We start from the raw sequence: 19,620 nt of genomic DNA on the forward strand, positions 1-19,620 counted from the left end.
CATTTACAGTAAAAGGGCATATTAGAGAAGAGCTCAGCGGAAGATTTCTTTGTGATATGCGATGTAATCACAGCAAGCATGAGATCGTCTTCAAGTGTTTCGTATTGAGTCAAATTCCTAGGGATAAAGTAACACAAAATACATGGCAATATTCTTGGAAAAGGAAAAAATAGAATGCAATGCAAAAAAAAAAAAGTAATACTTCGGTGTTCTGCCAGGAGACCTTTATTTTACAGATCACTAGACCTTGATAAAGGCTTACTTAAGTCCACACAAATCCATTTCAACAAGTTTCCCTAACTGTGAACAGGAAGGTGGTTTCTTTATCTCCCAGAAGTCCTCTTAAGTTTCTAAAGCAAATTGCTGCACCACTTCCCTGAGCTCTGTTTATCAAGGAATAAAAAGAGGTGCAACCTCAAAAAAAGTAATGGGGGGAGGGCAGGAAGTAAGAAAAAAGCAACTAGTGAACATTGTGTTGCATTCTTGCTCAGCAGCAGTGGGTGTCAGCTTGCCTTATGTTTACATAGGTAACTTTCTGTCTCCATTTCAAGGGAACAGTCTAAGAATAGCTTCAAGGTGGCAGTTTCCCTTGCTGAATAAATTAATGAATAAGTGTCACTTTATGTACCTTGCTACATTCATAAACTATTTGGAGCAATAAAGGGTAATTCCAACAATAATAAATGGTGTTGGTTATTATCTTTATTTTTCTTATCTTCATTACATTAAAAATTTGAGGTCCGGGGTTACTTATTTTCTCTTAATTTGGAATATTCGGAATATATTTGGCATGCAAAAATATATCATACAAAAAAACCAAAACAAACAAACAAACAAAAAAACTTTTAGTGATGCCAACGCATAGTGGGAGGGATTTTTTTTTTTTTTTTTTTTTGCGGTACGCGGGCCTCTCACTGTTGTGGCCTCTCCCGTTGCGGAGCACAGGCTCCGGACGCACAGGCTCAGCGGCCATGGCTCACGGGCCCAGCCACTCCGCGGCATGTGGGGTCTTCCCGGACCAGGGCACGAACACGCGTCCCCTGCATCGGCAGGCGGACTCTCAACCACTGCGCCACCAGGGAAGCCCAAGGGAGGGATTTTTTGATAAAACAGACAGTAATCTTGTATTTATTTGTTCCCTAGTTTCCTCAGGCCAGACTGGCTTTCATTACATTCTCTGCTAAAGGAGCAACGTTCAGTCAGGAAGAGAGAAGACTGGTAGCAATCAGACCCCAAGAAAACATGGTCTTTTTCAGACAGATGCCCATCTACAAGCCTGGACAGAAAGGTGAGTGCATCTAAATTTCATTAAACTCAACTAATATAATTTATAGGATATCTAAATTGATGGTACACAATACATACCTAGCAAATCGGTCGTTTAAAATCCATTACAAAGTTTGCTTGAAATATAAAATAAAAATATAGATTGAAGTTTTCACTTCAGCAGCACATATACTAAAATTAGAACGATACAGAGAAGATTAGCATGCCCCCTATATAAGGAGAATACACAAAATCATGAAACATTTCAATTTTTTTTCCCATAGATAAATACTTGTCTTCTGAACATTAACTATATGGCATTCTGCATGTCAATCATACTCAACAAAGGGATTTGAAAATATAGATTATGTAGCATAAAAGCTAGAGATTTAGTTTCAATAAGTCTGGGGTGGGGAGCCTTGGAAACTGTATTTTTAAAGCGTTCCTTGGTTGATTGGAATAATAATCAAGTTTTGGAATCACTAAGTGACAGCGTGTACAAATTTATAAGCTGACAGTTGAATTATAAGTAAAACAGCAATAAAGAGTATCAAGAACAGGGCTTCCCTGGTGGCGCAGTGGTTGGGAGTCCGCCTGCCGATGCAGGGGACACGGGTTCGTGCCCCGGTCCGGGAAGATCCCACATGCCGCGGAGCGGCTGGGCCCGTGAGCCATGGCCACTGAGCCTGCGTGTCCGGAGTCTGTGCTCCGCAACGGGAGAGGCCACAACAGTGAGAGGCCTGCATACCGCAAAAAAAAAAAACCCAAAAACAAAACAAAAAAAGAGTATCAAGAACAGGTAAGAGAACTCTAGCGCTTAAAGAATTGCCCAGTGATAGAATGATCAGCATGGCATGGAAATAAGCTGAGAAGTCTTTTCTCATCTCCTTGGTCTAGAAGAAGTTCTTAGGCACAGATTACTACAGTCAAAAGAAGACATTTCTGATGAGATGAATGCTGCATGAAAAAGCACAGAGGTAGAATTAATTCAAAATCGTGCCTTAAGACGAGAATTGGATAGACTTATTTGCAGTGAAGAAAAAAAAACCAGAAGGGAGGAAAACAAGTTCAAGTGAATAAAAGAGTTACAGGAGAGCCTGGGCTATGGAGCTGAAGAGCTATTTTCTGTAGATGGGGAGGGGGGGATTATACAATGATGAAAACAGGCTGAAGAAGATTATCCTTAGCAACTGACATTATTAACTGATACTATGCTTCCTTTCCTGATAGGAAATATTTCAAGAAATAAGGCTAGGGACAAAATTGGAAGACTTCTGGGATTCTTGCTAAGAGCTGAAGAAGGCAGAGGTTGAAAAGGTTGATTCTTTTCAACCTCTGCCTACTTCCAACAGCCCAGAAACATAAAAATGAGTTTCTTTTTCCTTATCCCATCTATTTTCTAGTAGAGGGCCTAAGACGCTGGGTTATAATGTAGCACAAAAGATGAATAATGAGTCTTACACAATGGAGGATATACAGTTTTCAAAAAAATTGACCTTTAGTGTTTAAGATATAATGCTTCAAATATTCTTAGCTTACCCAGTGTCATGTTGCTTTTAAAAACAAAGTATATTGTGATATTAACTATTGCATTGTGTTAAAATTGCAAAGCACATTTAGATTGTTGTAGCTTCGTATGTGACTAGGATCTGCAGTTTGTATCTAGACCTTCATCTCTCTCTGGCCCTCTGAGAAATTACAAAAGATACAGCATCAATCCAGGCTAAAAATTTTATGGGAAGTTATTGATGGCTAAGTTGATGCAAAGTTAGCTATTTAGATTATTTTAAAGAGAGGACCCATAAATTATCCAGATGCATTTTTTGACTTTATGTGTTCCAGCTTCACATTTGGTATTTATCCTGCACAGAAATATCCTACATTTGGAATTAATGCTATTCCAGGACCTAGTCTGACCTAGTTTGAGTGTTGTCATCACTGCTGCCCAAATTTGCCAAGACCAAAGAAAAAGCAAACAATGAAATTTAACTCAGAGATCAGGAACAAGGACAGGATAACCATTTATTTGCCTGCTAGCTTATAGGCAGTGACAACGAAGCGGGCCTTAAGAAATTGGGAGTAGATTTTTACCTCGCATGATTTCAGGTTGCAGGAGGTCACTCCCATAAGAAAATCACCAGTAATAGTCCTTGAGTCCTGTAATTCTACAGTAGGAGTTTCATTGCATTGGTTTAAAGTGTTTATCCTTGTTGGAACACAAAATTTAAGACAATAAGCAATTTTCTTTCTTGAAAGATTTACTCACAGGTAAATCTGTAAAGAGATTGGGAACCTGAATAGAGAAAAAAGTTTTTCATCAAAAATTTGAAAGATGTTTTAAGCTCCTAAAACAAACCTCTAAACTTCATTGCATTAGAAGTGGAGGTTATTTGCAGTTACCTTTACTAACCAGAGTAAAGGATAGCACTTCCTATGGCTAGAAAAGAGTATTATGTTTATACTGACAGTTGCTGTCATCCCATAAAGAAAGAAGTTTTTTGTCCTATTTTGATAATTTTGTGCTATCTGGTCATTATTTTACTAGAAATATCTATGACATACAAAATTGAATTAGGTGATTTTGAAAGTGTGATGGGAAAATACATATATTTTAAAAAATCTCTGTGTGTATAACTTTAATGAAAATATCTCCTCATATTTTTAAACCGACAAAAATATTTCCATTTTCATAGTTTTAAAGTTAGCAAACTGAGTATACTATAAGTTAGTGATGCTCTGGCCACATGGGGACTATACTTAATAGTACACAAAAACACATGTCATCTTTTAACAAGATAAGTATGAATTAAATGAGTTTTAAATTGAGATTTTCAAAAGCATATTTCTTATAATAAGGGTGTCCTCTGATTGAAAAAATAGTTATAAAACTTAACAGTGTGTGAGCTAGTATTATGTACTATCTGAAGTATTTCCCAGGGCGTTGACATTCTAAAACACCTATTGTAGCCTGTGTAAAGTTTTAAAAGAAGGAAAAAAGTGGAGAATCAATAAGGAGAGTTTACTTGGAAAATATATACACAGATTTCAAGCACACAAGCCATGCACTGTTTTAGGATATTTCTATAATTTGTTTATAGCTAACTTGTTTTCATCTTAGGAGTCTTTCCCTTAATTTTCTTTAACAAGTATGTTTATTTTATATTAAACTATTTATAATAAAATTTAAAACTTACTTAAACTATTTGACATTATTAAAAACATTTATTCATGATTCCATGGAAATCCCCGTCTTTCAAATCAATAGTGAATGATGTAGTAATGTATCCGGTAGAAACTTCATATTTTAATAAGGTTGAAAAAAATCAATATAATAAAAAACTTGTTATGTTCTGGGTAATAATGAGTGACTGGGTGAATTATATGAGTGAAAAATATTATGTAATGAGTGAATAATATTATATAATGAGTGAATAAGTTAATTAACGTAATGAGTGAACGAAAGCATTATGGTTGCTTCATATTTTAGTTATCAAGGGAGGCATTCTCTTAGGTCACCTTCCCCAAAATCTGATCCTGAGACAGGAAAAAATGAACCAGTGAGTTATTAAGAAAGTGCCTCCAGAAGACACCAAAAAAAAAGGAGTTGGGGGAAAGCAGGGCATAGAAGGGAAGAAGCCAGGCAAGGGGGCAACTGATTTTGGACAAAGCCTTAACTTCAGCCTGATCTGGCAGGAAGATCCGTAGCATCAATTACACTTCAGAGTTTGTCCCACTTTTAGGAAAGGAAGCTAAGCTTTCATACTCCAGCACCAGGGAGTCGCTGGTGATGGACAACACCCAAGGCAGAGGTAAACCCCTAGGAACTTGTCAAGGAGCCCAAGACAGACCTCTGAAAAAGTTCACAGATGCAAACTTAGAAGCAAAGCACGGTGAAGCTGGGGGTGGGTGCGAAGAACTAGTGAAAGTATGGAAGGAATCTGGGAAGAGCCTTGGCTCTGTCTGCTACAGGTGTCATGGGGAAGGTGGTTTACTTTTTTAAATTTAATTTAATTTACTTATTTTTTATACAGCATGTTCTTATTAGTTATCTGTTTTATACATATTAGTGTATATATGTCAATCCCAATCTCCCAATTCACACCACCAACCCCACCCCCACCCCCGCTTTCAACCCTTGGTGCCCATGTTTGTTCTCTACATCTGTGTCTTTATTTCTGCCCTGCAAACTGGTTCATCTGTACCATTTTTCTAGGTTCCACATATATGCATTAATATATGATATTTGTTTTTCTCTTTCTGACTTACTTCACTCTGTATGACATTCTCTAGGTCCATCCACGTCTCTACAAATGACCCAATTTCGTTCCTTTCTATGGCTGAGTAATATTCTATTGTATATATGTACCATATCTTCTTAATCCATTCATCTGTTGATGGGCATTTAGGTTGTTTCCATGACCTGGCTATTGTAAATAGTGCTGCAGTGAACATTGGGGTACATACATCTTTTTGAATTATGGTTTTCCGGTTATATGGCCAGTAGTGGGATGGCTGAGTCATATGGTAGTTCTGTTTTAGTTTTTCAACTAACCTCCATACTGTTCCCCATAGTGGCTGTATCAATTTACATTCCCACCAACAGTGCAAGAGGGTTTCCTTTTCTCCACACCCTCTCCAGCATTTGCTGTCTGTAGATTTTTCTGATGATGCCCTTCTAACCAGTGTGAGGTGATACCTCATTGTAGTTTTGATTTGCATTTCTCTAATAATTACTGATGCCCAGCAGCTTTTCGTGTGCCTCTTGGCCATCCATATGTCTTCTCTGGAGAAATGTCTATTTAGGTCTTCTGCCCATTTTTTGATTGGCTTGTTTGTTTTTCTAATATTGAGCTGCATGAGCTGTTTATATATTTTGGAGATTAATCCTTTGTCTGTTGATTCGTTTGCAAACATTTTCTCCCATTCTGAGCGTTGTTTTTTGTCTTGCTTATGGTCTCCTTTGCTGTGCAAAAGCTTTGAAGTTTCATTTGTTTATTTTTGGTTTTATTTCTATTACTCTAAGAGGCAGGTCAAAAAAGATCTTGCTGTGATTTATGTCAAAGACTGTTCTTCCTATGTTTTCCTCTAAGAGTTTTATAGTGTCCGGTCTTACATTTAGGTCTTTAATCCATTTTGAGTTTATTTTTGTATGTGGTGTTAAGGAGTGTTCTAATTTCATTCTTTTATATGTAGCTGTCTAGTTTTCCCAGTGCCACTTATTGAAGAGGCTGTCTTTTCTCCATTGTACCTTTTTGCCTCCTTTGTCAAAGATAAGGTGACCATATGTGCGTGGGTTTATCTCTGGGCTTTCTATCCTGTTCCATTGATCTATATTTCTGTTTTTCTGCCAGTACCATACTGTCTTGATTACTGTAGCTTTGCAGTATAGTCTGAAGTCAGGGAGCCTGATTTCTCCAGCTCCATTATTTTTCCCCTCAAGATTGCTTCGTCTATTCGGGGTCTTCTGTGTCTCCATACAGATTGTAAATTTTTTTGTTCTAGTTCTGTAAAAAATGCCATTGGTAATTTGATAGGGATTGCATTGAATCTGTAGATTGCTTTGGATAGTATAGTCATTTTCACAATATTCATTCTTCCAATCCAAGAACATGGTATATCTCTCTATCTGTTTGTGTCATCTTTGATTTCTTTCATCAGTGTCTTATAGTTTTCTGAGTACAGGTTTTTACCTCCTCAGGTAGGTTTATTCCTAGGTATTTTATTCATTTTGTTGCAATGATAAATGGGATTTTTTCCTTAATTTTTCTTTCTGATCTGTTAGTGTATAGGAATGCAAGAGATTTCTGTGTGTTAATTTTGTACCTTGTAGCTTTACCGAATTCACTGATTAGCTCTAGAAGTTTTCTCGTGGCATCTTTAGGATTCTCTATGTATAGTACCATGTCATCTGCAAACAGTGAGTTTTATTCTTCTTTTCCAATTTGTATTCTTTTTTTTCTTTTTCTTCTCTGATTGCTGTGGCTAGGACTTCCAAAACTACGTTGAACAATAGTGGCAAGAGTGGACATCCTTGTCTTGTTCCTGATCTTAGAGAACATGCCTTCAGTTTTTCACCATTGAGAATGATGTTTGCTCTGGATTTGTCATATATGGCCTTTATTATGTTGAAGTATGTTCCCTCTATGCGTACTTTCTGTTGAGTTTTTATCATAAATGGTGTTGAATTTTGTCAAAAGCTTTTTCTGCATCTATTGAGATGATCATATGGTTTTTATCCTTCAATTTGTTAATATGATGTATCACATTAATTGATTTGCATATATTGAAGAATCCTTGCATCCCTGGGATAAATCTCACTTTATCATGGTGTATGATCCTTTTAATATGTTGCTGGGTTCTGTTTGCTAGTATTTTGTTGAGGATTTTTGCATCTATATTCACCAGTAATATTGGTCTGTAATTTTCTTTTTTTGTAGTATCTTTGTCTGGTTTGGTATCAGGGTGATGGTGGCCTCATAGAATGAGTTTGGGAGTGTTCCTTCCTTTGCAATTTTTTGGAAGAGTTTGAGAAGGATCAGTTTAAAAGCAAAGTGTGACATCTATATTCCTAATAATACTTTTTCCATTCGTTAGGATGCTGTGGAAGACACAGGTTACATTTATTTGGGATCATCTTTCTCTGAACATCAAAACCATTTCTTTTCAAATTCCTTTAACCTCATTATCATTTTGGTCTTAACTCATACTTATTATCTATGTCAGTAGTTCTACCTTGAACCAGATTTATCAACTTTTAATTTTAAAGTAATATTTGATAATTTTAATGATGTTATTTCAGCTCAGTATATTTGAATATATTCATTTCTCTTATCTTCTTTTCTATTGTATTCCACTTTATAAATAAACATGCACTTGAGTAATTGTTGTATTGATTCTTGTTGGTGATGAAGTTTTAAATTTAAATTTCTATCTAATTTATCTAGTAAATTATTTTTAAAAACTTTTAAGCTCTTCCTCTGAGTCTTAAATTTTCTGGTCATTTTTTCTTGATATTTCGATTTTTTTTGTATTTCCATTTTTTTGCATCTTTATCCTCAAACAAACAGCAATCTTTCCAGACTCACTTGCTAAAAGGCTTGTAGATTTCCCTTGGTTTTGTTCGCTTGATATACAGATAGGTGGGTTGAATACTTTTCCAAGACCTATGCCTATAGGTCTATTTGTGGTCATTAGTACTTATCTCAATTCCCAGTGCTTTCCTCCCACAATCTTTCATCTAGGGCGGTGTTTTTCAAACTGGGGATTCCAACCTCTTAACAGATCTTGAAATCAATTTAGGAAATCCCAGCTAGCAATGTCAGTGCGCATTGCACATAACTGTTGAAATATTGCTCAGCTATCACTGTTTTCAGTTGTGTGTACATACACGTGTATGTATGTTAACTGCATTTCTTACTGCAGTCACAGTTAAAATTGTTTGAAGAGCCCTGATCTTGGCTGAATCTGCTGTGCTTAACAGTCCCACTGCTTGTTTCTATAATCCTGTGAAATACTGCAGCATAACAAAACTCAAATCCACCTTCAGATGCAGGCATTTTGTTACACATCAGGATGTCATCAAACTTCCTTCGATACCCAGATACATTTCCCCTTTCCCCTCTCCCCAGCCCCTTCTAGCCCTGGCCTCTACAAAGGCTGCTATCAAATGCAATAATGGAGTTGCTGTCTTCCTCCGATAGACAGCATACACAGTTTAGGGATAACTGTTCAATTTAACACAACCCTGAGGCTGTAAACAGTGGAGCAGGAAATGAGGCGAAAATAAAGTGTCTGTCAGCCATTTTTCATGTAGGTGGAGCTGCTATATCTGTTTGGAAACCTCTCACCACCAGACATGCATTCAGTGGAAGGAGATACGATTTGCTTTGTCTTTTATTTAGCTATTATTTTCAAACTTGTCGGTTTCAATCAAGATGTTTTATGGAGTTTTGATCTGCATTTCTATAATAATTAGTGATGTTGAGCATCTTTTCATGTGCCTCTTGGCCATCTGTATGTCTTCTTTGGAAAAATGTCTATTTAGGTCTCCCGCCCATTTTTTGATTGGGTTGTTTGTTTTTTTGATATTGAGCTTCATGAGCTGTTTGCATATTTTGGAGATTAATCCCTTGTCAGTTGCTTCATTTGCAGATATTTTCTCCCATTCTGAAGGTTGTCTTTTCATCTCGTTTATAGTTTCCTTTGCTGTGCAAAAGCTTTTAAGTTTAATTAGGTCCCATTTGTTTATTTTTGGTTTTATTTCCATTATTCTAGCAAATGGGTCAAAAAAGATCTTGCTGTGATTTATGTCAAAGAGTGTTGATGTATCACCTCACACTGGTCAGAGTGGCCATCATCAAAAAATCTACAAACAATAAATGCTGGAGAGGGTGTGGACGAAAGGGAACCTTCTTGCACTGTTGGTGGGAACGTAAGTTGGTACAGCCACTATGGAGAGCAGTATGGAGGTTCCTTAAAAAACTAACAATAGAACCACCATATGACCCAGCAATCCCACTACTGGGCATATACCCAGAAAACCATAATTCAAAAAGACACATGCATCCCAATATTCACTGCAGCACTATTTACAATAGCCAGGATATAGAAGCAACCTAAGTGGCCATCGACAGATGAATGGATAAAGAAGATGTGGTGCATATAGACAATGGAATATTATTCAGCCATAAAAAGGAATGAAACTGGGTCATTTGTGGAGACGTGGATGGACCTAGAGTCTGTCATACAGAGTGAAGTGAGTCAGAAAGAGAAGAACAAATATTATCGCATATACGTGGAATCTAGAAAAATGGTACAGATGAACCTATTTGTAGGGTAGGAATAGAGATGCAGACATAGAGAACAGACATGTGGACATGGGGGGGAGGAATGGGGGGTGGGATGAACTGGGAGATGGGGATTGACATATATACACTACCGTGTGTAAAACAGATAGTGGGAACATGCTGTATAATGCAGGGAGCTCAGTGCTCTGTGGTGACCTAGATGGGTGGGATGTGGGGGAGGTGGGAGGGAGATCCAAGAGGGAAAGGATATATGTATACATATAGCTGATTCACTTCATTGTACAGTAAAAAATAACACGACAGTGTAAAGCAGCTATACCCCAATTAAAAAAAAAAGATGTTTTATGGGGAAACTACAGTAACATTTCTAGCCTGATGACATAGGAAAGCACCTATGTGACTTTTTTCTTTAGCTAAAACTTATTCTATTGCTTCTCTTTTTATTTTTCATTTTAAGTGGTTTATTATTTTAGTAGTTTATTACACTATTTTAACCGTGTATTTTTGTTTATTTTACATTTTCATGAAATTATTTATTTGTTTTGCATTAGGAAACATTACTCTAAAGGTACAATTGTTTTGGTTCCTGGACTTTTCTTTCAGCCTCAAAAAAGTTCTAATTTCCTTAATAGTCACTCTGTTATCTCACCTATAGCCTCTCCTTTTCCAATCCCAATGCTAAAATTTTTAATGGTTAATTCTAAACACTTACAATCCAAAATTTCCACCACTGCCCCTTAATATCTCACATTAGTGGGCACTGTAGTTTTATTTTTTCAGATAATATATAATCTAATTCTTCTAAGAGAACAAATGAAATATAAAATACATGGTATCTAATACGTACAATCACTCAGTACTGATTAAATCCTGAAGAGGTATTACAGCAAAATAGGAGAGAGATTACAGTTTACAGAAAAACATTAAATACAAACCCCAGATTTAACTGTAAGCAGTAGCCAGCTTGCTTCCAAGAGCCTCTCGAGAGTTGCTTGCCTCTGATTCTTGTAGTAAATTTGTCAGTTGGTTTGTCAACAGAAAATTAAGGAAATAAAACCTACTTTTGTTACTTTACATTTTTGACAAATAGACCTTTTTTCTGTTTCTGATATGATGAGTATGTCTAATAATAATAATAATAATAAATGTTAGATTGATTACTAAGGGAAAGATGTGAAATGAAATGCTTAAGAGGATCTTCTGAAATTTATTTTAAACACTTAAAACATGGCAACATTTTGTCATCTCAAAATCTTGAGTCCAAATAAATCCCCACAGGAATCTGTGCAAAGTCTGGAATTCTTGTGCACTCCTTGAGATCTGCCTTGGAAAGCTGGTGTGTGTAAGGGGTGGAAGGAGGGGAAGGGATGCTCTTCTTTCCTGTATCAAAGCTACCATCTCGCTTGTCCTTGCCTTGCCTCCTGACACGAAGAGCTTCAGTGGGCTTGCTGTTCTCAGAAGCCCCAGATCAGAAGTCAGGCAGCAGCTCTTCCTGGATTTTCCACACCCTAAGGAGGTACACTCTCCATGATGTAATTTGTCCCCCGTTGAGTCAGCCCAGTAGTTGAGGAAGGAGCATAAGGCCATGTCTAACTTACTGTTCTCCCAACATCTCCTCTCTTCTCTAGCTTGGCGCTCTTTTATGTCACCTTGGGAACTGAGGGGTCCCTTTTAGATTTTCAAAATAGGGCAGCATTCCCCCAAAACAATAAACTTAGTTTTTTGAGTGGTTCCTTAAAAATGTCTGCTTATTTTCTTTCTAGGAAATTTCAGATTAGCGTCTCTCAAGTTCACATTTTTATTATTTACTATTAATTATCACTATCCACTATCATTTTCTTGCAAAATCAGTCATGAAAACATAAACCTGTTTACTACTTAAACTGACCTTCAATTGACCTTTGACTCTCTGGTCATTCACTGAATATGGAATAAGCTAGCTGGACTCAAAATAGAGTTTTATCATCTTACAAAATCTTTATTTTAATACTACCTCAAAAAATAATTATATAGAAATATTCTACTATCAGAAAGTGACAAGTGCTACGCTGACCACAGCACCTAAACTTTCTATTTTGGGGCACTACTGATCTCCCTTGCTCTATTTATTTCCATAGCACTTGTCATTTTTGACATATTATATAATGCACTTGCTATTGTGTTTATTGCCTGGCTCCTCTCGCTGGAATATAAGGCAGAGATTTCGTCTTGTTGCTCACTGTTCCTTGGCAATGAGAACTATATCCAGTAATAGCAAGCACTCGGAAATTATCTGTTGAATAAATGAATGAAGAATCATGTTCCCATGAGACATGATACTTGCTTCTCATTGAGAAGTTGATAGATGAGCAAAGATTTATTGTAAGGAAGTTAGCAGTGTGAACACCTGGGAGAAGAGAAATAGAGGAGAAGGGAACAAAAGCACAAGTCGTTAAGATAGGAGGGTTCTCAAGCGCTGAAGGAGAGCGAGGCGTCAGTAGGACTGAAACAGACAAGAGGAGTCAGCAGGTTGGAGGGGTGGAGGATGGGGGAGTACCAGCGTTTGGGAGGGGTGTGCAGGCATGGAAAATGTCATTCTCCTGGACAAAACTTCCACGGATGACTCAGAGGAAGAAGACAGGGCTGGATGGAACATTATTTTGCCACTAGGTCAGTTTTTCATTATGCGTACTGAAGAAAATAATACTACAGTCTTGAATAAAGCAGGCTGGAGGAAGCACAGCTGGGCTGACAAGTCCACTGGCCTGATCTCTGAATCAGCATGCTAGTATTAACCGTGAGTCTTTCTAATAAGACAGAAAAAGAGCACATTCCTTATATTCTTTTTATCATTTGTCCTGCCTCTCAGAATTGGTGCAGGGAAATCCTTGAAGCATGGAAGTGTGTCATATAAGTCCCAGCATTTTCCAGTTGGTCTCTACCAGACCAAGTACTCACAAAAATACTTGGAAATATACACAGGGTTAATCAGCAAGTTATCATGGAGGGCTATCACAGCCAGGAGATTCCTTCTTCTTTTATTCATTAAATACATCTGTACGAATGTCCCATTTGTGTGGTGATTTTCAATTTCATTCTACTTATGCCAGTGATTCCAACTGTACCTCCCCCAATGTACACTAAGTGACAAGGACACCTCCATTCTCACCCACTCATCGTTGCTCAATGCTCTGTAAACATATTTTCCTTTGGAAGTAACAGTTTAGAAATATGTCCAAAGGTAATGATGTCTTTCATAGAGTTTTTTTTTAAATATTAGCTTCATTTTGAGATTTTAAAAAATCAATTTTTTATACAATTAAAATTGTATCAGAATTATCAGCAATTACAAAGTCAACTCTTTTCACTTTTACTTATTCTCCTCTCTTCCTAGTTTATGTCAAAATTTAATGCTGTTATTATAGTCAAAGCTTAGCTTTTGTTCCTTTTCATTTAGCAGTAAGTATTAAAGCTTTTGATGTTGTGATAAAGTCTTCCTATTTTGATAGATGTGTAAGATAGATTCTACCAAGGCAATATACAGCATGTGTCTTCATTTTTATTAAGCATTTCAGTTCATCTCAAGTTTTATGACTATTAATTTTTGCTTTAGTGAATGATTTGGTGTGTGCAATTTTACTCTTTGTGTGGGAATTTCTTGGCTCAGTCATTTACACTTGGTGCTCAAAACCATGAATCTTACACATCAGTTATGTACAACAAATGTCCCCTGCACAAAAAAAGAGTTTCTAAGATAAAAAACTGGAAAGCCAGTTTTACTAACAATAACGAACATTTATATAGCGCTCACTCTATGACAGATACTTTCTAAGTACTTATAAGTGTGTTAACTAATGTAATCTAATCCTTGGAGAGCTACTCTTAAGTCAACTTTATATATGAGCTAAAGCACTGAGAGATTATGTAATTTGTCCAAGATGGTACAGTAAGTGACGAACCTGGGATCCATTCCCAGGAGTTTGACAATTGAGTCTATTCTCTTAACTGCTATGTCATCCTGCTTTTAGGTCATTTAGAATATTCCCATATTGTATTTCAGATTGTTTCTTTTCCAGATGTTTTCCCTGATTATATGAACATTACTTTAGACAAGAAATGATACCAATTTGTTTTATTTGTTCTTTCACTCAACAAATATTTATTGAGTGCCTATTAAACCGATGCCTGGAATTTCATTACTATATTTTCATTCATGTGAGTTAAGTGGCTACCTACTATTAAAAGTTGGAATACTGTAACATTGATCTTTGACATTTGGCTAGAATCTGCCGTTAAGGTTCAGTTTCGGCCTCAACCTATTTCAACATCATTTTGGAATCCCTAAAACTGTGCATGATCAATAATCTTATGATCTTTGTAGATAATAATTATATAAGATCACTATTATAATGTTGATAATTCAATCAAGACATGACTTGTGTATTTATTTTAATATATGAATATTTACTTATAATATGTATTTTAGATATATCTTGGAGTGAAAAACTTGCTTGTCTTTTACAAAAAGACATTCAAAATATTGATATTTGCACAAAGTCTCTTAAATCAAGGAATCATAAGCCCATTGTAGGTCTCATACATCCATCTGTCTTAAACATATTTCTGGTATAAAAAAAAGCATGACATTAAAAATGGGTACTTTCGGCTCATTTTGGAATTTTCTGTACTCATTCATATTGTGGTGGTGGATGGCAGAAATAATAAAAATTTTCATTTTAAGCCTCACCTCTTCCTTCCTCAACTCTTGTCAATGTTTGTATTGCCCCTGAGAGTTGCATAATAATAAAATAGAGAGCATGGAAAGAAACATTGAATCCAGGTAACAAATACCCAGTAAAATTCTTTACCTTATCTTAGAACTCAGAAATGGGATAATTATCATAAGAATATATATTTGTGAGTTTATTACAATTAAAAATGAAATAATATTTTTCCTATCGGTCATAAAACTAATTTTACTGATTATCTGGACAATGACACCTGGCTTTGCAAATCAGATTATTGGTAGATGCTTTCTAGAAATTTAATCAGCTACATGTGCAAGTCATAGTTTTGACAATAATAAAAAACACGTTATGAGGTTTTCTATTGACAAAAGTATATTGAAATGAATAATATTTCAATCTCCCCAAAGTTCTTGAGTATATCAATTAGTAACAATTAGTAACCATTTATAAGCGCTGGTAAGCCTTTTTTGCATTCTTTCGAGACACTGAGAATGAGAATGACTCTAGTGACTGAATTCCAAACCCTTTTGCAATTGACCTAGCTTCCAGTGCTTTGCTTTCAATAGAATTAAGGAGATCATATTTGATTTATCAGCTGATAGGTAATTAAAATTCTTCTTTAATGATGATTACAGTGTGACCTTTGGCTTATAAATTAGACACCTAAATATTTAAATGATAATGTTATAACGGAACTTCTCACATTTCTCTCTTTATGTGAACAAGATTTCTTGGTGCTTACATCTATAGGATAGGACGTAGATAGGAATATTCTAGAATAAAATAGAGTAGAATAGAAAACATGGCAAAAAAATAGATAGTTGAAACTTGTGTCAATCTAGCAGCAATTAATATTCATCCAAAGACACATGGTCTGATTGGGGGAGCCAGAAGGATGGAATATACATTTAATTTCATTAAGAAATGATTGTCAAATAAGATTTTTTCTTGTGTTTAACATACATTGAGATAATAGTATATATATATATATATACACACACACATATATATATATATATATATATATATATATATATACAGTTTTGATAAAGAATATATTGACAGGGACTTCCCTGGTGGCACAGAGGCTAATAATATGCCTGCCAATGCAGGGGACACAGGTTCAAGACCTGGTCTGGGAAGATCCCACATGCTGCGGAGCAACTAACCTGTGTGCTACAACTACTGAGCCTATGCTCTAGAGCTGGTGAGCCACAACTACTGAGCCCACGTGCCACAACTGCTGAGCCCACGTGCCTAGAGCCAGGACTCCACAGCAAGAGAAGCCACCGCAATGAGAAGCCCGCATGCCACAACAAAGAGTAGCCCCCGCTCACCACAAGTAGAGAAAGCCCACACGCAGCAATGAAGACCCAATGCAGTCAAAAATAAATAAATAAATAAAATAAATTTATTTAAAATAAAGAATATATTAACAATACTTGTAATGATAACTTGATCCAGTAAAGTTTATTACTACTCAGAACTGTACAGGTACAAGAACCTCTTTTATAGTTTCGATTATCTTTAGTTTCAGTAATGTATGATAGAGTGACCTTTAAAGTATATTGAAGCATAAAATACCAGGATAAAATTATCTGGGGAATTAGAATGGAAATCCAAGATCAAGGAAAAACAAGAATGATGTAAGATTTCCAAATTGTAAAAGAAGACTTCATGTATGTTTTAAATAGATGATGGTAAGCAATAAATGACTGCAGTATTTACATTTCATTGGATACATTTTAAAAATCGTATTACAGTTTATTTTTTAAATGTCAGTATTTATAATACACTTTTTGTTATCTTACTGGTGAAGAGAAGTTTTAGAAATCAAGTATGTGTGAAGGGTTACATGCTTAATAAAATTCTTTTAGGGAATACAAGGAAAAAAGAGTTGAAGACCACAGGAATATGTAAGCCTTAGCTGAGAATTCTGAGAACATATTGTTTATGTTCTACAATAAATATTTTAAATGTATCTACTAATATTTTCAATTAAAAATCACAACAATAAAGTTTTGATAATACTTCAGATTTATTCTTCTATTCCAGAAGTTTAAACTACAATGGTGATTTTGCTTCATCCAAATGTGGATTTTTATACTTAGTCATTAGGCATTTGGCCAAAATATAGGCTTGGTATATATCCAAAAAGTATAATTATGCCTGTGAAAAGTAACATAGAGACTTCTTAAAAGTCATTTATTATTTATTGTAAATTAATTTATTCCATATTAAGCTGGCAGAGAATGAAGATATTTATGGCAGTGTGGGAGTGCAGGATGGAAGTGGAGAGAGCATAAAGTTTCTAACGAGAGAGGAAACCAAATTGAAGCAGAAGAGTTTTATATTCATTCAGCAAGCATTTACCAACTACCAAGGGCTCACACAATGTATTATTACATTTTACTCTGACCTGGCATTATATCACTCATAGTCTATCATCATGATTGGGGGACTTCCCTGGTGGTCCAGTGGTAAAGAATCTGCCTTAGATTGCAGGCGACATGGGTTCGATCCCTGGTCAGGGAATTAAGATCCCACGGGGCAACTAAGCCTGCATGCCGCAACTACTGAGCTCTTGTGCCTCAACTAGAGCCTGTGTGCTGCAAACTACAGAGCCCACGTGCCCTGAAGCCCGCGCGCCACAACTAGAGAAGAGAAAACCTGCACACTACAGCTAGAGAGAAGCCCGCTCACCACAACAAAGAGCCCACATGCCTCAACGAAGATCCTGCGTGCTGCAGTTAAGACCCAACGCGGCCATAAAAAATAAATAATAAATAAATAAATATTATCATGATTGGCATTTTATTTATTTTTTAATTAATTTTTATTGGAGTATAGTTGATTTACAATGTTGTGTTAGTTTCATGTGCACAGCAAAGTGATTCAGTCATACATATACATATATCCACTCTTTTTTAGATTCTGTTCCCATATAGGTCATTATGGAGCACTGAGTAGAGTTCCCTGTGCTATATGGCAGGTTCTTATTAGTTATCTATTTTATATATAGTAGTGTGTGTATGTCAGTCCCAGTCTCCCAAATTATCCCTCCCCCACCCCTTAACCTTAAGTTTGTTTTCTACAGCTGTGACTCTATTTCTGTTTTGTAAGTTCGTTTGTACCATTTTTTTAGATTCCACATATAAGTGATATCGTATGATATTTGTCTTTCTCTGACTTACTTCACTCAGTATGACAATCTCTAGGTCTATCCATGTTGCTGCAAATGGCACGATTTATTTTTTTATGGCTAATACTCCATTGTATATATGTACCACATCTTCTTTATCCATTCCTCTGTTGATGGACATTTAGGTTGCTTCCATGTCCTGGCTATTGTAAATAGTGTAAATAGTGAATTTTAATATCTTACAAATCTGTAGTTTTATAGTTCACTAAGGACTGTCATGTACGGTATCTTCATTTCTCACTCTTTCAGATCATATACAAAAATGTATGTCAAGAACCAAATATACCTCATCCAGGGGAGTGCTTGTTTCTCCTCATATTGCATTTTATAGTTTAAACCAACATTTTATCAATAGTGATTCTAACATCCCATCTCCTTAGAAAAGCAAATAGGATGATGATCACTATTGATAAAATGTTTATATTTCTCACAGTAAAATAAATAAGAATGTTCATCACATAAAGATTATTTCCTTAGAGGATAAAATAAATTTATTGACTTTATATTCTGATGTTAAATGAACTAAGAAACTATAAAAATGCATTACATGGGTTCATTTTCTTTATAAACAAACAAATATAAGGATAGTTGTAAAAAGCAAAAGCTAAGCTTTTAAACAAAGGAGAGATTATCTTCATACTTTGTTTAAAATCTGTGATAAATTTTATTTCTTTGTTTCATTAAATAACTGTATTGGATGAAGCTTGGGAGAATATGTGATGCTCCCTGGTCTACCAAGAAGAGATTTGGGATATGTATTTACATAAATAGCTCTTGTTAAAAAAGAAAAAGATCAAGAGTATTGATTGATTTCATCAAATCATGTCATTTACTTTGTTTTTTCTTAAAGATATTTAACGTGTTGATTAATAACCAGAGCTAATGTAGCCTCAACATACTATTTTTCAGGCACTTAGAAAATTTGAGCAAGTGGATGAACGTGATCTGCAATTGATTTTTTTATACTGGAAGTAGTTAATATGTTACAAAAATAAATGGTTAGCCATTTACTTTTACTGCCCATTAGGCAAAATAAAAACCAGTGATTCTGGAACAAGAACAGAGTTCAAGGAATCAAGGACTCAAGAGCCCCATTCTTTCCTATTCTTCTCTACACCATGAGGGGATGTCAGCTGCCTAATCCAGTCTTGATTCTGCTTTCCTTGCTCCTTCCCAGAGATGCTTCAGCTACCTCCAAACCGTAAGCAACATTTCCAGAAAAGTCTATTGCCCTCCTCTTCCCATTGTGTTATCAGCTTCTTGATGTCTGTCTTTTTATTTATTTCCTGATTCCTTCTGAAATTATCTGTTGTTGAAAAAGCTCAGAAGTGTTGATAAATTGTTAGTGCACAGGTGGTAAAAGGCATACTCCAGTTCTAGAAAACTCAGAGATATAGGGTAGTAACATTTGTGAAACATTTACCAAATAAGATGATAGAATTCTGCAACATTCATCAAATAAGAATATAGAATTCCTACCAAAAAAAGATAAATTCTTTTTTGACTGGTGCAAAAGGCTGCAGTGTCTTGGCCATTGTAAAGTGACTCAGTGTCTGTATCTTCCCCAAGCAGGTATTCCCAAGATGGATGCATGACTTACAGACAAGCCAGGGTTTGT

The 19,620-nt window shown here is 35.8% G+C and overlaps 1 protein-coding gene and 1 non-coding gene across 2 annotated transcripts in view; both read left to right on the forward strand.

Annotated features, from left to right (window-relative positions):
• Positions 1–1,434: 1,434 nt before the first annotated feature.
• LOC132530177 (U6 spliceosomal RNA) lies at positions 1,435–1,541 on the forward strand. The gene has a single exon (XR_009543728.1). It is a non-coding gene; the product is annotated as a U6 spliceosomal RNA (small nuclear RNA).
• A 17,579-nt stretch (positions 1,542–19,120) lies between these two features.
• The window catches only part of LOC132529879 (pregnancy zone protein-like), a 41,277-nt gene continuing 40,777 nt past the window's right edge, over positions 19,121–19,620 (forward strand). The window contains exon 1 of the mRNA XM_060166944.1: positions 19,121–19,203. Coding sequence (XP_060022927.1) covers positions 19,121–19,203 — 83 coding nt within the window. The remainder of the gene's footprint in view (positions 19,204–19,620) is intronic.

Source organism: Lagenorhynchus albirostris, chromosome 11, assembly GCF_949774975.1.
Source record: "Lagenorhynchus albirostris chromosome 11, mLagAlb1.1, whole genome shotgun sequence".
NCBI classification, from domain to species: domain Eukaryota; kingdom Metazoa; phylum Chordata; class Mammalia; order Artiodactyla; family Delphinidae; genus Lagenorhynchus; species Lagenorhynchus albirostris.